Source organism: Ceratotherium simum, chromosome 7 (genome assembly GCF_057802395.1).
Source record: "Ceratotherium simum simum isolate JZ-2026a chromosome 7, ASM5780239v1, whole genome shotgun sequence".
NCBI classification, from domain to species: Eukaryota; Metazoa; Chordata; class Mammalia; order Perissodactyla; family Rhinocerotidae; genus Ceratotherium; species Ceratotherium simum.
In genome coordinates, this window is record NC_141906.1 from 23,648,630 (window position 1) to 23,661,026 (window position 12,397).

The following is a 12,397-nucleotide window of genomic DNA, read 5'->3' on the forward strand; positions in this document are numbered from 1 at the left end:
GATGGTTTGGGGGAGCAGCAGCTGATGTTTATTGGGGACCAGTATCCCTATGACAGATCTTAGGGGCCTCACCCCCTGCATCTCTCGCTTCAGCTTCAGTCGTCGCTGTCGAACTCCGAGGACAGACCCTGCAGCAGGGGCAGGGACATGGAGTGCCGGTCGGGGTCCCCGGGGCCCCCACCCTGGGCTCCTGGTGGGGGGCTGCGGGGGCTGAAGAGCCGGTTCTCTGCCAGGTTGGGGATAGTCACAGCTTGACTCATGCCCTGGTCTTTGTGCCTCCCTAGTCCCTCCCTCTGGTCCTCTGTGCTGTGCCCACCCCCTCACCCGGACCATGCATCCATCTCACCCTCCCCTGGCTAACTCAGTCCATCCCCCTCACCAGGGTCCAATGTGGAGTTATGGTGCCCCACATATTCCTGGACTATGCTCCCCATGCCCTTTCCCTTCACTTTGTCCCATCCCTCTCATCTTCATTTCCCCTAGCAGTACCTGACAGCATCTGGGGTCCCCTTCGGAATGGGTTTCGACCCTTGTAGGAGAATCTGGTGGGTCTGCCCTCTGGCCCTTCCTGGGGAGGTGGTGTAGGTGGGGCTGGGACAGGTAGGGGCACATCAGCAGCTTCAAGGGTAGCATCAGGGGCTGATGTGGGGGCCAGAGATGGCATGATGCTGAGGTTGGGTCTGATCCATTTGGCCCCATGCGGCAGTGGGTCTTTCGTCAGGGCCTTCTGCGGTCCTAGCACTCCTTTGGGTTTCAGTGAAAACTTGAGGCAGGAGAAGGCAACAGGCAGTGACCGTTGTAACCGGAGCAGCTGGGGCTCACGGGCTGTAGGCAACAGCCCTAGCTGCAGCCAGGAACAGGAGAAGACCTGGTAGATGACATAGATGCTGTGGGTGCTTCGGAGCCAGGGAAGAGTCTGCTGTAGGCTCACCTGCCCTGGTGGCAGCAGCAGGAAGGCCACCCTCTTGCGCAGGCCACCCATATGTAGGCGGATCCGGCAGGGCCGCCCGTCCAGCAATCGCGTTTCTTCATAGGCTGTCTCTGCTCGGCTGTTTGGTGAGTATTCCCGAGTGCAGTGGGCAAAGGCACCCTCAGACCCTGCCTGCTCCAGGAGGTTTGGTAGCGGCCCCACTGGTTGTAGTGCCCGCCGTCCTTGCCGACCTGGCAAAGCCAGGCGGGTGTGGGCTGGGCGGGACTGCTTCACCAGCACACCCAATAGGTCATAGCAGGTTGCATCAGACAGGAAAGGTACTGCCACTACACTGGGCCCGAAGTGGTCCTCAATAACCTGCAGGTAGCCAGTTTATAGGTCAGAAACAGTTACGGTCAGGAGTTACCTGGTAGCCTACTCTAGATTGACCCTCCCACTGTCACTGTTTGATTACATCTCCACAACATGCTCTGACTGTTATACAGTTATGCGTTGCTTAACAACAGAGGTACATTCTGAGAAATGCATCATTAGGCAATTTCGTTGTTGTGTGAACATCATAGAGTGTACTTATACAAACCTAGCCTAATACACACCTAGGCTATATGGTACTAGTCTTATGGGACCACCATTGTATATGCAGTCTGTCGTTGACTGAAATGTCATTATGTGGCACCTGACTGTACTTACTACTTATCTTCCAGTTCTCTCCTGTAGTAAAATCTTGAATGTCTACTAAGTGTCAGAGTCTGCTAGATACTGGGAATACATAAAAGAATGGAACTTTGTCCTTGTCCTTATATAGTTCAGTCTAATGGAGGAGACAAAAATGTAAACAGTAGTCAGCTAAGTAAAATAATAGAGAGCAAGCTGTGGAGAAGATGAGAAGTGATTTTACAGCCTTTATCTTAGAAGAGGAGCAAAGAAGGTTTCTGGGTGGTAATACTTGAGCTTTCAAGGAATTAACCGGGTAGGAGAATGGTCAATCCAGGCAGAGGGAACAGCCAGTGAAAAAACCTGAACTTACAAACTAAGAGGGGCACATTTGTGAACATGTAATTTCATATTACCTAAATGTAGGGTATGAAGAAGGACAGGCACACAGGAACTCGATTATGAAAGGCCTTGTATATATGTTGAGTGATGGGAATTTTATCTTGAGGGCAGTGGGAAGCCGTTTGAAGGGCTCTGGTTAGGAGGGGCAGGATCAGATAGACATTTTAGAAAGCTAATTTTGAATAGGAAGGCGTAAAGTAAGGAGAGAGAGAAAAATCAGTTAAGATTATTGTAATACTCCAGGCAAGACATGGTGAGGCTCTGAACTAAAATAATGGGGGAAGATATTTAGGTTATAGAATGAGTAGAGCTTGGTCACTTAAGGGGTGTGGGAAAAGGAATCCTCAAGGGTTATTCTTAGGTGATTGGTTAGATGGGTGATGTCGTTAACCAAGAATGAGTACACAGAAAATAGGTTTGGAATGTCCCTTCTTACACTGTGTCTGTAACACCTTCTTCTTAGTATACACCTTCTGTCCTAGTTTCAGGGGATAGTTCTTTTAGGGACTTGAGGCCTCATCTTTTTAATGCTAGTTCCAACATCTTAGAGATTCCAGTTCCTTTTGGTTTTGTCCTCCTTGTGTCCTGGCCTTTTTGGGTTTGGACACCTAGTTGTGTAAAGTTTAATTTCATGATCAACTGGGAAACCTTGTAAGATCCTCTCTAGTAATTCTACTTAGGTATGATCTCAAATCATCCAGGGTATTGTTGGCTGAGGCTTCTGGCTCTGTATTCTGCTAAGTGGCGCACAAGATTCCCTCTTTGGGCCCCTTTCATGTTTGAGCCCTATTCTTAAAATGCTGTGTGCTCTACTCTCCCCCGACTCGCAAGTCGCACATGTCTGTGCACTTGTCTGTGCCCACTTTACTGGCCTTCTGGTAGAATTCACCAATGGTCCCTTAAGGCTGATCAGCTTTTTGCCGCATAAAGCTGTTTTGAAAGTGCTGCCTCCTACTGTAAGAGGAGGGTGGCTGACTGATGGAGTGTCTGCCCTTCAGATAAGCTGAGGTAGCTTGAAGACTACTCTCTTTTGTCACCCAGCCAAGGAAATAACTGGTGCTCTTTCTTGATCTGTGTGGAAGAATTTCCCGTCATTCCTTCTCCTTTGCTTCACTGAGACATGAAACACTTACTTTTGGGTTGGGGCATCAGGCCGAGGAACAGGGCTCTGAGAAGGGCCAGTTGGATTTCCAGGTGTGAGAGCAGGACACTGGTGGCTTGGCATTTTTATATAGAATGCTCTGCCCCGTGACAATGAAAGCATAGTCACCAAGCATAACTTCAGAATCCTACCCTAGCTGTTCCTTTGGTGCCTAGGATCCTATACAAATGAGACACATGGGAGTGTCTCCAGGAGAGGTCCCTCTAACAGGAGTGTGACATTTAAAGTACCTGGTTCTTATGGTCCAAATTTCTGCTAAAAGGTGAATCCCTGATTTAGCTGGAGAGTCTTTCCCAGAATATAGACATGAATTTACCATGGAGGTATATTAGGCACTCTTTCTTACCTTGAGGGCCCAGTGATTATCCTAAAATAGGAAAAATAAGGTGGTCATTTCTATGCTAGGGTGACTGCATTCTTGGTAGAATCACCATTTGAGACCACTACCTGTTCTCACTGTACTTTTACTTCTGGGTGGAAGTTCTATGGAATTTAGAGGCCTGCAAATTTAGATATCCCGGGGCAGCCCAGGAAAGTGATGGTGGAAGATTATCTTTGGTTTCTTTGGTTATCTTGATTGGTTTGAATTCTGAACAGGGGGTTCTTGAGTTACATTCTGTTTAGCCAGATGTTCTACAAAGTGCCCAATAAACTGTCAGCAGTTTTGGTGATAGGAAAACAGGTCGCTCAAAGGTTCCTACTCCTTGAATTTGCCACATACTGCCAGTGATTTATCCTGTGTGTCTCCACCCTGATTTCTTGACAATTTTCCATTTAAATAAGATAGGGTTTTTTTTGATCCTCAGAGATAGTGTACCTTACTAATGGTTGAAGACTCCATTTATTTTCACTCTAATTCTGATTGGTCTAGTACAGGACCAGCCACTTACATGCTGAAACTAGTTATTCTAATCGTTGAGACGACCTTAGCTCTTCTGTCTTTGCTTCCCTGGTAAGCTGACTTGTGGTGAGCAGCTACTCCATTTTGAATGGGAGCTACATGCCATTGAGGCTGCTTTGAGTGTAGTAGGCACTACTTCAGGATGGTTCTTTTAAACTTGGAGGGCTGCCTTCTACAAGCGCTTTATATTCACTCTCCTTCAGATCCATAACCAGAGCCTGATCCCTAAATTCTCTAACTTCAGAAATTTGTGGCCATCTAGATTTGGTGGGATTTGTTGGATACCTACAACTCAGAAAGCTAAGATCTGCCTGGTCCTTGAAATCTACATATTTGCCTCAAAACCCAAATTTCTCATTCTGTGGAAGTAGAAAGTAAAGTTCAGGTTCTTTAGAAAGCTTAAAAGGCCTTTCATGAATAGCCCTTATACCTCTTCGACCTCATTTTCACCACTCAGTACTACTTTGAACTCTTCTCTAGAGGACTATTTGAAGTTCACAAATACGTATTTTTCTTTTTGCTCTCCTGGCTTTTGCATATGCTCTACCTTTAATTAGTACACTGTTCATTCACCCACCCACCTGCTCATTAACTCATTTAGGTGTTTATTAAGCACTGTTTATGTTCCAGGTATTCCTCTTCCCTCTGTGTGTGAATAATTCCTACTTGCCTCGCTAGAAAGTCACTCTCTCCAGGAAGCCTTCCTGACCTCCTAAGTCCTACCCCTGACTTAGCACTTCTCTTCTGTGCTCTCATAGCTCCCTATACATTGCCGTTAGGAACCTTTCTTACTATTTTTGCAATTGTGATTAAATTGGACAGTTGGTGCAAAGCACTTAGTGCAGTGCCTGGTATATAAGCAAGCACTGAGTAAATGCTAGTTATTATTGTCTTCAGGCTTCCTATCCTGTCCTACTCATAAGCTGCTCAGACCCATCTAGGTCACACTTTGTTACTTCCTGTTAAGCCCTCCTTCTTTACCTACCTTATCCTTGATGAGGGTCCAGGTGGCATCAGCTTCATCCAGTGTTAGTAGGTGGGGGGTACCAGCCAACATGGTGGGGTGTGGGAGGGGTTAGGTAGGGCAGTGGCTGCTAGAGGAACCCCAAGCTGCCCAGGAAGGGGAGGCCCCAGGCCTTAGGCGCTGACCTACTATAGCATGAGGTCATAGAGGTCCTGCTGAGTGATGGGGCCTTGCGCGGGGAGAGGGCAGTCACTGTTCTAGCCTCAGTATACCCATAGCCTGAGTCCATACTCTTGAGTCACCTATCCATTCTGCTTTAGGGGAGGAAAATGCAGGTATCCCTTAGTGTGTGGTGTGTGTGTGTAGTTCTTGGTCTGAGTTCATTTAAGGAAACAGGATCAGGCCTCTCTTTCTTTCAGCAACCTCATTGAAGCAATTTGCTATGCCGTTTGTCAGCTATAGATGAGTCCTTCGTGAGGTTGGATTGGGGTCCTGAAGGACACGGGAGAAGTATAGATCAGGACGTAAACAGAGAACAAAGCGGTGGTTTTCAGCCTTGGACATGCTTTGGATTTACCTGGGAGCTTTAAAAATTACTGATGCCTGGATCCTACCCACAGAGATTCTGATTTAATTGGTCTGCATTATGCCTGGGCATCAGGATTTCTAAAAGCTCCTCAGGCAATTCTAATGTGCAGCCTAGGTTGAAACCCATCATTAATGAGTAGGTTACAATTGCAATGAAAACCAGGTATGTGTGTAGGAGGGTGCTATGCTGAGCAGTGACAACATGGAGAACAAGAATCTAATTGGGATAATGTTACCTTAGTAACTGGAGAGAACTTTCAGGAAGCCAGAATCACCCAGGGAAATTTGAAGAAGTTTTTCTTCATCCTCCACTCCTTATGCTAGGCTGATCTGTGTCTAGTGGGTACTCTTCTTCTACAACTGTGATCTGTGTGTGATTTCCCCTTGTGTCTCTGTCCAGAGATCTCAACCTGATGTTTTGCTGGAGAAGAAGAGTGGTTTTTCCCTGGATCAGAACCACTCTAGAGAACCTTTCTGGTAGCTGCTCTCCCACTCTGCCCCTTATCTGTCGAAAGAAGCTTCTCTCGAGTCCCTCTGGAGAGTCTCCTGTGTGCCTAGAAAGACCTCTTGTGTATGGGGAACACCCGCCCCTATCCCAGCCCAGAATGTACAGCTGTCCCACAAAGTCGGCCATCCTCTGAGCTGGCCGAGGTGGTATGAGTATGGGGCACAGGGAAGGGTCCGACAGTGGTGGGAGAGAGTGTTGCCAAGAAAAATTTCCTAAAGGAGACATAACTGGCCTCAGGGGAGGGCGGATCTCCCTAGACAGAGCTAAGGGTGTGGGTGCCAAGTCTTTGAGCAGAGGTTTGACAGTGGGCATGACCTATGCTCTAGGAGAGGAATTAATATCATATATTTGTTGAACTCGTATGTTACGTGCTGTGCCAAACACTTCGAATGCATTATCTTAGTTGATCCTTTTAGTAACCTCCTGAAGTAGGTGCAGTCGGCCCTCTGTATCCGTGGGTTTTGCATCCACAGGTAAATGGAGGGCCAACTGTAATCATTGTACTCCGCCATTTTATATAAGGGACTTAACCATTCATGTATTTTGGTATCTGCTGGGGTTCCTGGAACAAATCCCTCACGGATACTGAGGGACAACTACTATTATTTCCCCATTTTGCAAGTGACTTAACAGGCTCAGAGAGGTTAAATAAATTAGTGCCTGTTATAACAGTGAGTTATTGGAGGATCTGGGATTCAAATTCAAGTCTGCCTGATTCCAGCTTTAACCATCAAACCATTAAAGTAGTTCCTTTTGATGAAGGGAGAAAGTGGCATATTTCTTCTGCTGGCCTGACCGTGTGGTGCAGGGGGTGCATGCTAGATGGAAATGCAAAGTGGTGTAGTGAGAAGGAAATGGATAGGATGAGAGGAGAGCAGCAATAGACCAAATCAGAAACCGCAAGTTTCTTAAAACAAGTGAAACCAAGTCTCTTCCTCCTAATGCCTTTTAGCACATTTTTTATTATGATTGACAAGGAGAGGTCACCTGGTATAGTATAGTTGACACCTTTCCTCCCCCCAGAAAGGAATTCTGGGTGAGATAGACAGAGGTAGAGGGAAAAAGACAGGTACAAGGACAAGAGACACAGACATGGGGCAAAACTGACAGCGCAAGGAGACAGAGATGCAGAGGTACAGAGATGATGAGAGTTATTGATAAACAGAGGCAAAGAATGATGCACATCCATATCCTGAGGGGGTTCCAGAATGAGAAAGGAGTGCCTGAGGTAGGTGTGGGGATGATGGACTGTTGGTGAAATTGGATGAGAATCTCTTTTGGATTTTTCATAAAGGCTCAGAGGGGAAGTTGAGTACTGATGAACTCCTCAGCCAGAAGGTCATACCTTCGTTCTTCTCTCTTTTACTGTCTGATTACCATGATTCTCTGTGCTCCCTAGATTCCACACTGCCCTAGCCTGACATTAAGTAAGTCTGTCTCTCCTTTTGGCTCATGGAGTCTGAGACTGAAAGTTGCCAAAGGAAAACAGATGACAACTGAGTTCTGGATGGAGTTGATGAGCCCAAGGGCTAGGTTGTTTGGGCCTTATCCTGCTCATGAGTTTGCCTCCAGTGTGGCATGTTCTGGGGTCTCCATGGGGAAGAAGGTGCAGATCATCAGCATATCTGAGGGGTGACAGGAGTGGAGAGCATGAGGGGAACAAACAGGTAGGGGCTGATTATCCAGAGAACATGAGGTTCTCTGCAAGAACCTCTAGGGAAATATAGAATAGTGTTGATAACCAAGACTTTAGAGTAATGAAGAGCCCTAACAAGTCTCTTCACCTCTCTCAGGCTGCAGGGACAATCATACAAGTCTCTAATCCCTGATTTGAAACCTTTAGTGTCAGATGTATTTTGGAATTCAGAATTTTTCAGATTTTAGAAAGGGAAAATAGTGCCTTTATCATATATAAAGGAATACCCCAGTGAGATTCAGGGCAGTGCCTATAATCAAACACAACAATATTTCTGCAGCTAACTGTATGAATATTCACACTGAGTGAAATAAATACAATAAATACAATTACGATGGTTCAGGTCAGGTTTTGGGCCAAAGTTATGAAAAAACTATTGTTTTGTCTGAGGTTTTTTATTTTGGAATTGTAGATAAGGGATTATGGGCTTATAATTGTTTCTCAGGTGGTTTTGAGGAATAAGTGTACCGGTAAAGCCTTCTAAACACATCATGTGGTAGGTATGTATGCAATCTCAATCCAAAGCAAAATACAAATGTCCAAGAGGGTGGATGTTTGGCTGGAAGGAAGAAAGTTCTTACAGTGAACGATGTATAGCTATGAATCAGCTGCGTTCGGGAGTTGTGTACAACCAGGGAGCGAAAGTGCCTTAGAAGAGAGGCTTCCTGTGGTAGGAGGGTGACAGAATTCATTGCTTATGAACATTGGTGGCACATAATTTCTTTTGTTGTATACTAGAGGGGAAAGGCAAAAAATGGTGGCATGTGTATGTGTGACACAGGACTGTCACACATACAGTTCTTTATAATATATTTCTTTATAATAATGTTATAATAAATATCTTACTGCATACATCTTTGTTCACATCTCTAATTATTTTGTCGGGATAGATCTATTGAAAAGGAATCCCTGAGAGGATATGAACATCTTAAAGACTCATGACCCTTTAGGATTAGAATTGTGTCACAATTATCTACAAAATCATTGCCTGGAGGAATTTTTAGCTCAGAAGTTCATGAAAAAGATTAGTCTTGGGAATGATTGAGCTCATACTCGAATTGAGCAATACTATAGATTTCCTCCTTGTCCACTTGGCTTTAGTGTGGCAACACCTCTGAAAATCATACAGAGCTTCTGGGCTATCTCTTCAGAACCTTATTAATGAGGACCAGGTGAGACCCCATGTGGCCCTGGAGAGGGCATCACCTGCTTTTTCAGATCTGCAGCCTCTTCTGTGTGGTATCCCATGGTGCTTGGTCCAGCTACCTGCCCCAAGTGGTCAGCATTACTCCTGGCTTCAGGTCTTCATGGCTAACTCCAATATCTGCGGTTTTCCCACGGAGCTTGGGTCTGCCTGTGCAGCCTGCAGCTTTCTCTGACCTCGTAACAGTGACTCTCTGCCTTTTGTCTGAGATTATACTCATTCTGGACTCTATGCTGATGTGAAAGATCTTTTGTGCAATGTCCCTTCCAGTGTGGAGTCTTAGCTGAAAGTGCATCCCGTGTTGGTCAACATCGTAACACTTCCTGTTTAATATCTCTATTCTCTGGCAGCTGCAGCAGTGTGAAATATTCCTATTTCATCATACTGCACCAACATCATGTGCTTTTAGTGATTTTGGCTAGGAGAAATAGGGGTACTGATGAGGATTTTATTTGAGAATTCTACATTCTTGGCTGAGGATGCACAGAAGGGCAGATGGGTAAGAGACCACAGTGACTCGGAACCTCAGGCAAGCAGGTGAAGTGGTTATTTTCTGGGATATCAAAATTTCTTTCATTTGGACCCTTTGACCTCTGAAGCTGCAGGCCCAGGGAGAGAAGTTGTAGCCATTAATTCTTAAGACTTTGGTGGGAGAGTGGGGGTTGGGAGGATAGCAATTACATATGAGACCAAGAGGATTCTCTGAACTGGGAATATCTTAAGGTTCAGTGTCCTGGCCAAATTGGGACGTCAGGGCACGTTATCCAGATTCTCAGGAGGTGGGGGATAAGCCTGTATAACTCCTTCCCTAAGGATAGGCTGAAAACAATCTGGCTGCAGGAATAGAGAGGGCTGTGATCCCAGACAAGTACCTAAGAATTTTTCCTCCAGAGGCAGTGTCACTCTTCCCAGACCCCCAGGCCCAGGATCTCTAGAGGAGCTTTTGTATAAGAACATGGGCAGACTTAGGTTAAAATGATGGTGGTGGTGGTGGGGGGGTGGGTTTCTTTAAGTTAAATCTTATATACCATGATCCCATGGTAATTCCCTGATCTTCTTTCTTATTTTCCCTGCATGGTAACATGTAGCCCTCTGCCTCCTGCCTCCTCCCAAGAAGGATACATGGCTAGGCCAAAGTCTACAAATGCCAGTGGTACACATAGTAGAAGCTTCACAGCAAATATCTATTGAGTGACTATCACAGTCATATGCAGATAATGGGACAAAGATGACATAATCCACACCTCTAGACCCCAGACTCTCCTTTGAATGTTCCCTCACCTCCACCCCCAGGCTCCATTGTTTTCACTGCCCATTAGAACTGGCTTTTTCTGAATGTGAAAATTTCTAGTAGCCGCTACCTGATCTGCTTGGTGCGGGCCCCATAGATGAGAGGGTTGAGGGCAGGTGGCAGCAGCAAATAGATGTTAGAGAGAAGGATGTGCACGGGCTTTGGGACAGTGTGATGACCAAAGCGGTGTGTGAGGTAGGAGAAGAGACCAGGCACATAGAAGGCCAGAATGACACAGATCTGAGAACTACATGTACCAAATGCCTTGGCACAGGCCTCCTGGGTAGGCAGCCGCAGTACAGCATGAACAATGAGCCCGTAGGAACCACTGATGCCCAGAATATCTATACCTGACACGGCTAGGGAAAGTGCTAACCCACACAAGTTGTTGGCCTATGTGTTACCCACTACCAGCTCTACCACCGCCATGTGTACACAGTAGGCATGGTCTATGGTCTTGGCTCGGAAGTGCTCAAATCGTGCCACCAGCAGAGGGAAAGGCACAACAATAGCCACAGCTTTCAGTGCCAGTAGCAGGGCTGCATACCCCACGTGGGCTTTGGTGACTAGGATAGGGTAGTGCAGTGGCCGCCCTACTGCTGCAGCACAATCACAGGCCATGGCCAGCAGTACGCCAGATTCCACAGCAGTCAGCGCATGAACAAAGAACATCTGGGCAAGGCAGGCAGGATATGGCACAGGCTGGGGCCCAAGCCACAGCACGGCCAGAAGCCCTGGGGCTATAGATGTGGCTAAGCCCAGGTCTATAGCTGCCAGTGTAGCCAGGAGTAGAAACATGGGCTGGTGCAGTGTGGAGTCTATATGCACCACTGCCAGCAGTGCTCAATTGCCCAGCAAGGCCAGCAGATACATGGGCCCAAAGATCAGTGTCAGCCAGGCCTGGGCACCCCCTAGCCCTGGAATGCCAATCATTATGAAGAAGCTTGGATGTGGGAAGGTGAAGTTGGGCTGTGGAGCTTCTGCCATCCCTTGGGGGGCAAAGCTTTAGGGCTCATGGGGGCATGACTCCTGTTAGGAGAAGAGCAAAGGGTTGGGGATGTCACAGTGGCACAGACCCATCCATGAGGTATGTGTAGGGGTAGTGCAGGGCTGGGAGGATCACAGGGTTATAACCTTTGGTTGGGATTTTGGATGGATAATTAAGGTCACAACTCTAGCTAGGATGAGAGAATCCTTTGTCCCTGAAAGCCCATGAATATTGTAGGGGGGAAACAAGGGGACAGTGGTAGTGAGGAAGTGGGGGCTCACTGCTGCAGTGGCTGGTACAGCCAGAAGCCCTCCAGTTGGAGGTCAGCTGAGAGTGGAGCTGAGATGAATGTTTTTCTTCCTCAGGATCCAAGTAGAGTCAGTCTCAGTGTCTGTAGCTGAGGAGAAAGCCAGTGCTGGGTGGGATTGGGATCAGTCCTCAGGCTGATCTTGTTCCTGACTGTGTAACCTTAGGCAGAACTTCTGGGCCTCAGCTTCCTCAGCTCTACAATGGGGGTGGGCACAATGACCTTAAGTGTTGCTCAGTTTTAACATTCTGGGCACCAACCCTCCAAGAAGAAAGGAGGAGAGTAGAGAGAAAGGGAGAAACAGGAGGGAGAGGCAGATGGGACCTGGAGTGAAGCTGGATGTCTGATGTGACAGGAGAAAACCTGGTGAGTTTTTGGGGTGTGGGGTGCTTACATTATTCTTAACTTGATGCTGCAGTAGTGAACTTGAACACTGGCTGGTGAGTTGAAGTTGGGCCTGGGAAGCATTGGAGAGAGAGAGATGGCAGCAAATAAAGGAACTTCTCTGTCTCTTTTCCTTCTTCACGATCCAGAAGGGGGTCCCACTAGAGTCTCATTCCTGGGCTTCCAGATAGAGTGGAGGTGACAGAGGGGGAGGAATGCCACTCAACCCAGAGTAGCAGCCATATGAGGAAGAAGCATCTCTGATTTTGGAGGCAGGATGAGTAGGACTGATCCCTCCCAGAATTTAGCCCAGGACAGAAGCTTAATAAATGTTGAATGGATAAATGAAGGTGGAAGAAAGCATCAGCAGAAGACTTGCCTGGGGAAAGATCCTGAGCACTGTGTGTTGGCAGCTTC

At 46.9% G+C, this 12,397-nt stretch overlaps 2 protein-coding genes across 2 annotated transcripts; both read right to left on the reverse strand.

The window, feature by feature from the left end:
- Positions 1-89: 89 nt before the first annotated feature.
- C7H11orf42 (chromosome 7 C11orf42 homolog) lies at positions 90-5,107 on the reverse strand. The gene is made up of 3 exons (XM_004418342.3): positions 5,036-5,107; positions 490-1,288; positions 90-226 (listed from the first exon to the last, which is right to left on the reverse strand). The coding sequence occupies exons 1-3, from the start codon at positions 5,105-5,107 to the stop codon at positions 96-98; spliced, it is 1,002 nt and encodes a 333-aa protein (XP_004418399.1). The 3' UTR covers positions 90-95.
- Positions 5,108-10,325: 5,218 nt separating this feature from the next.
- OR52W1 (olfactory receptor family 52 subfamily W member 1) lies at positions 10,326-11,288 on the reverse strand. Its single transcript, XM_014782412.2, is given in 1 exon segment — positions 10,326-11,288. A coding segment is annotated over 1 exon segment (963 nt).
- Positions 11,289-12,397: the final 1,109 nt, after the last annotated feature.

What these genes read in the sequence shown, in the direction of transcription:
- C7H11orf42 (XM_004418342.3), bottom strand. Translation starts at nt 5,107, where the DNA reads ATGTTGGCTGGTACCCCCCACCTACTAACACTGGATGAAGCTGATGCC. An exon ending in GGACCCTCATCAAGGATAAG is followed by an intron (nt 1,289 to 5,035) that starts GTAGGTAAAGAA and finishes GGCTACCTGCAG; the next exon opens with GTTATTGAGGACCACTTCGG. An exon ending in GGGACCCCAGATGCTGTCAG is followed by an intron (nt 227 to 489) that starts GTACTGCTAGGG and finishes CCAACCTGGCAG; the next exon opens with AGAACCGGCTCTTCAGCCCC.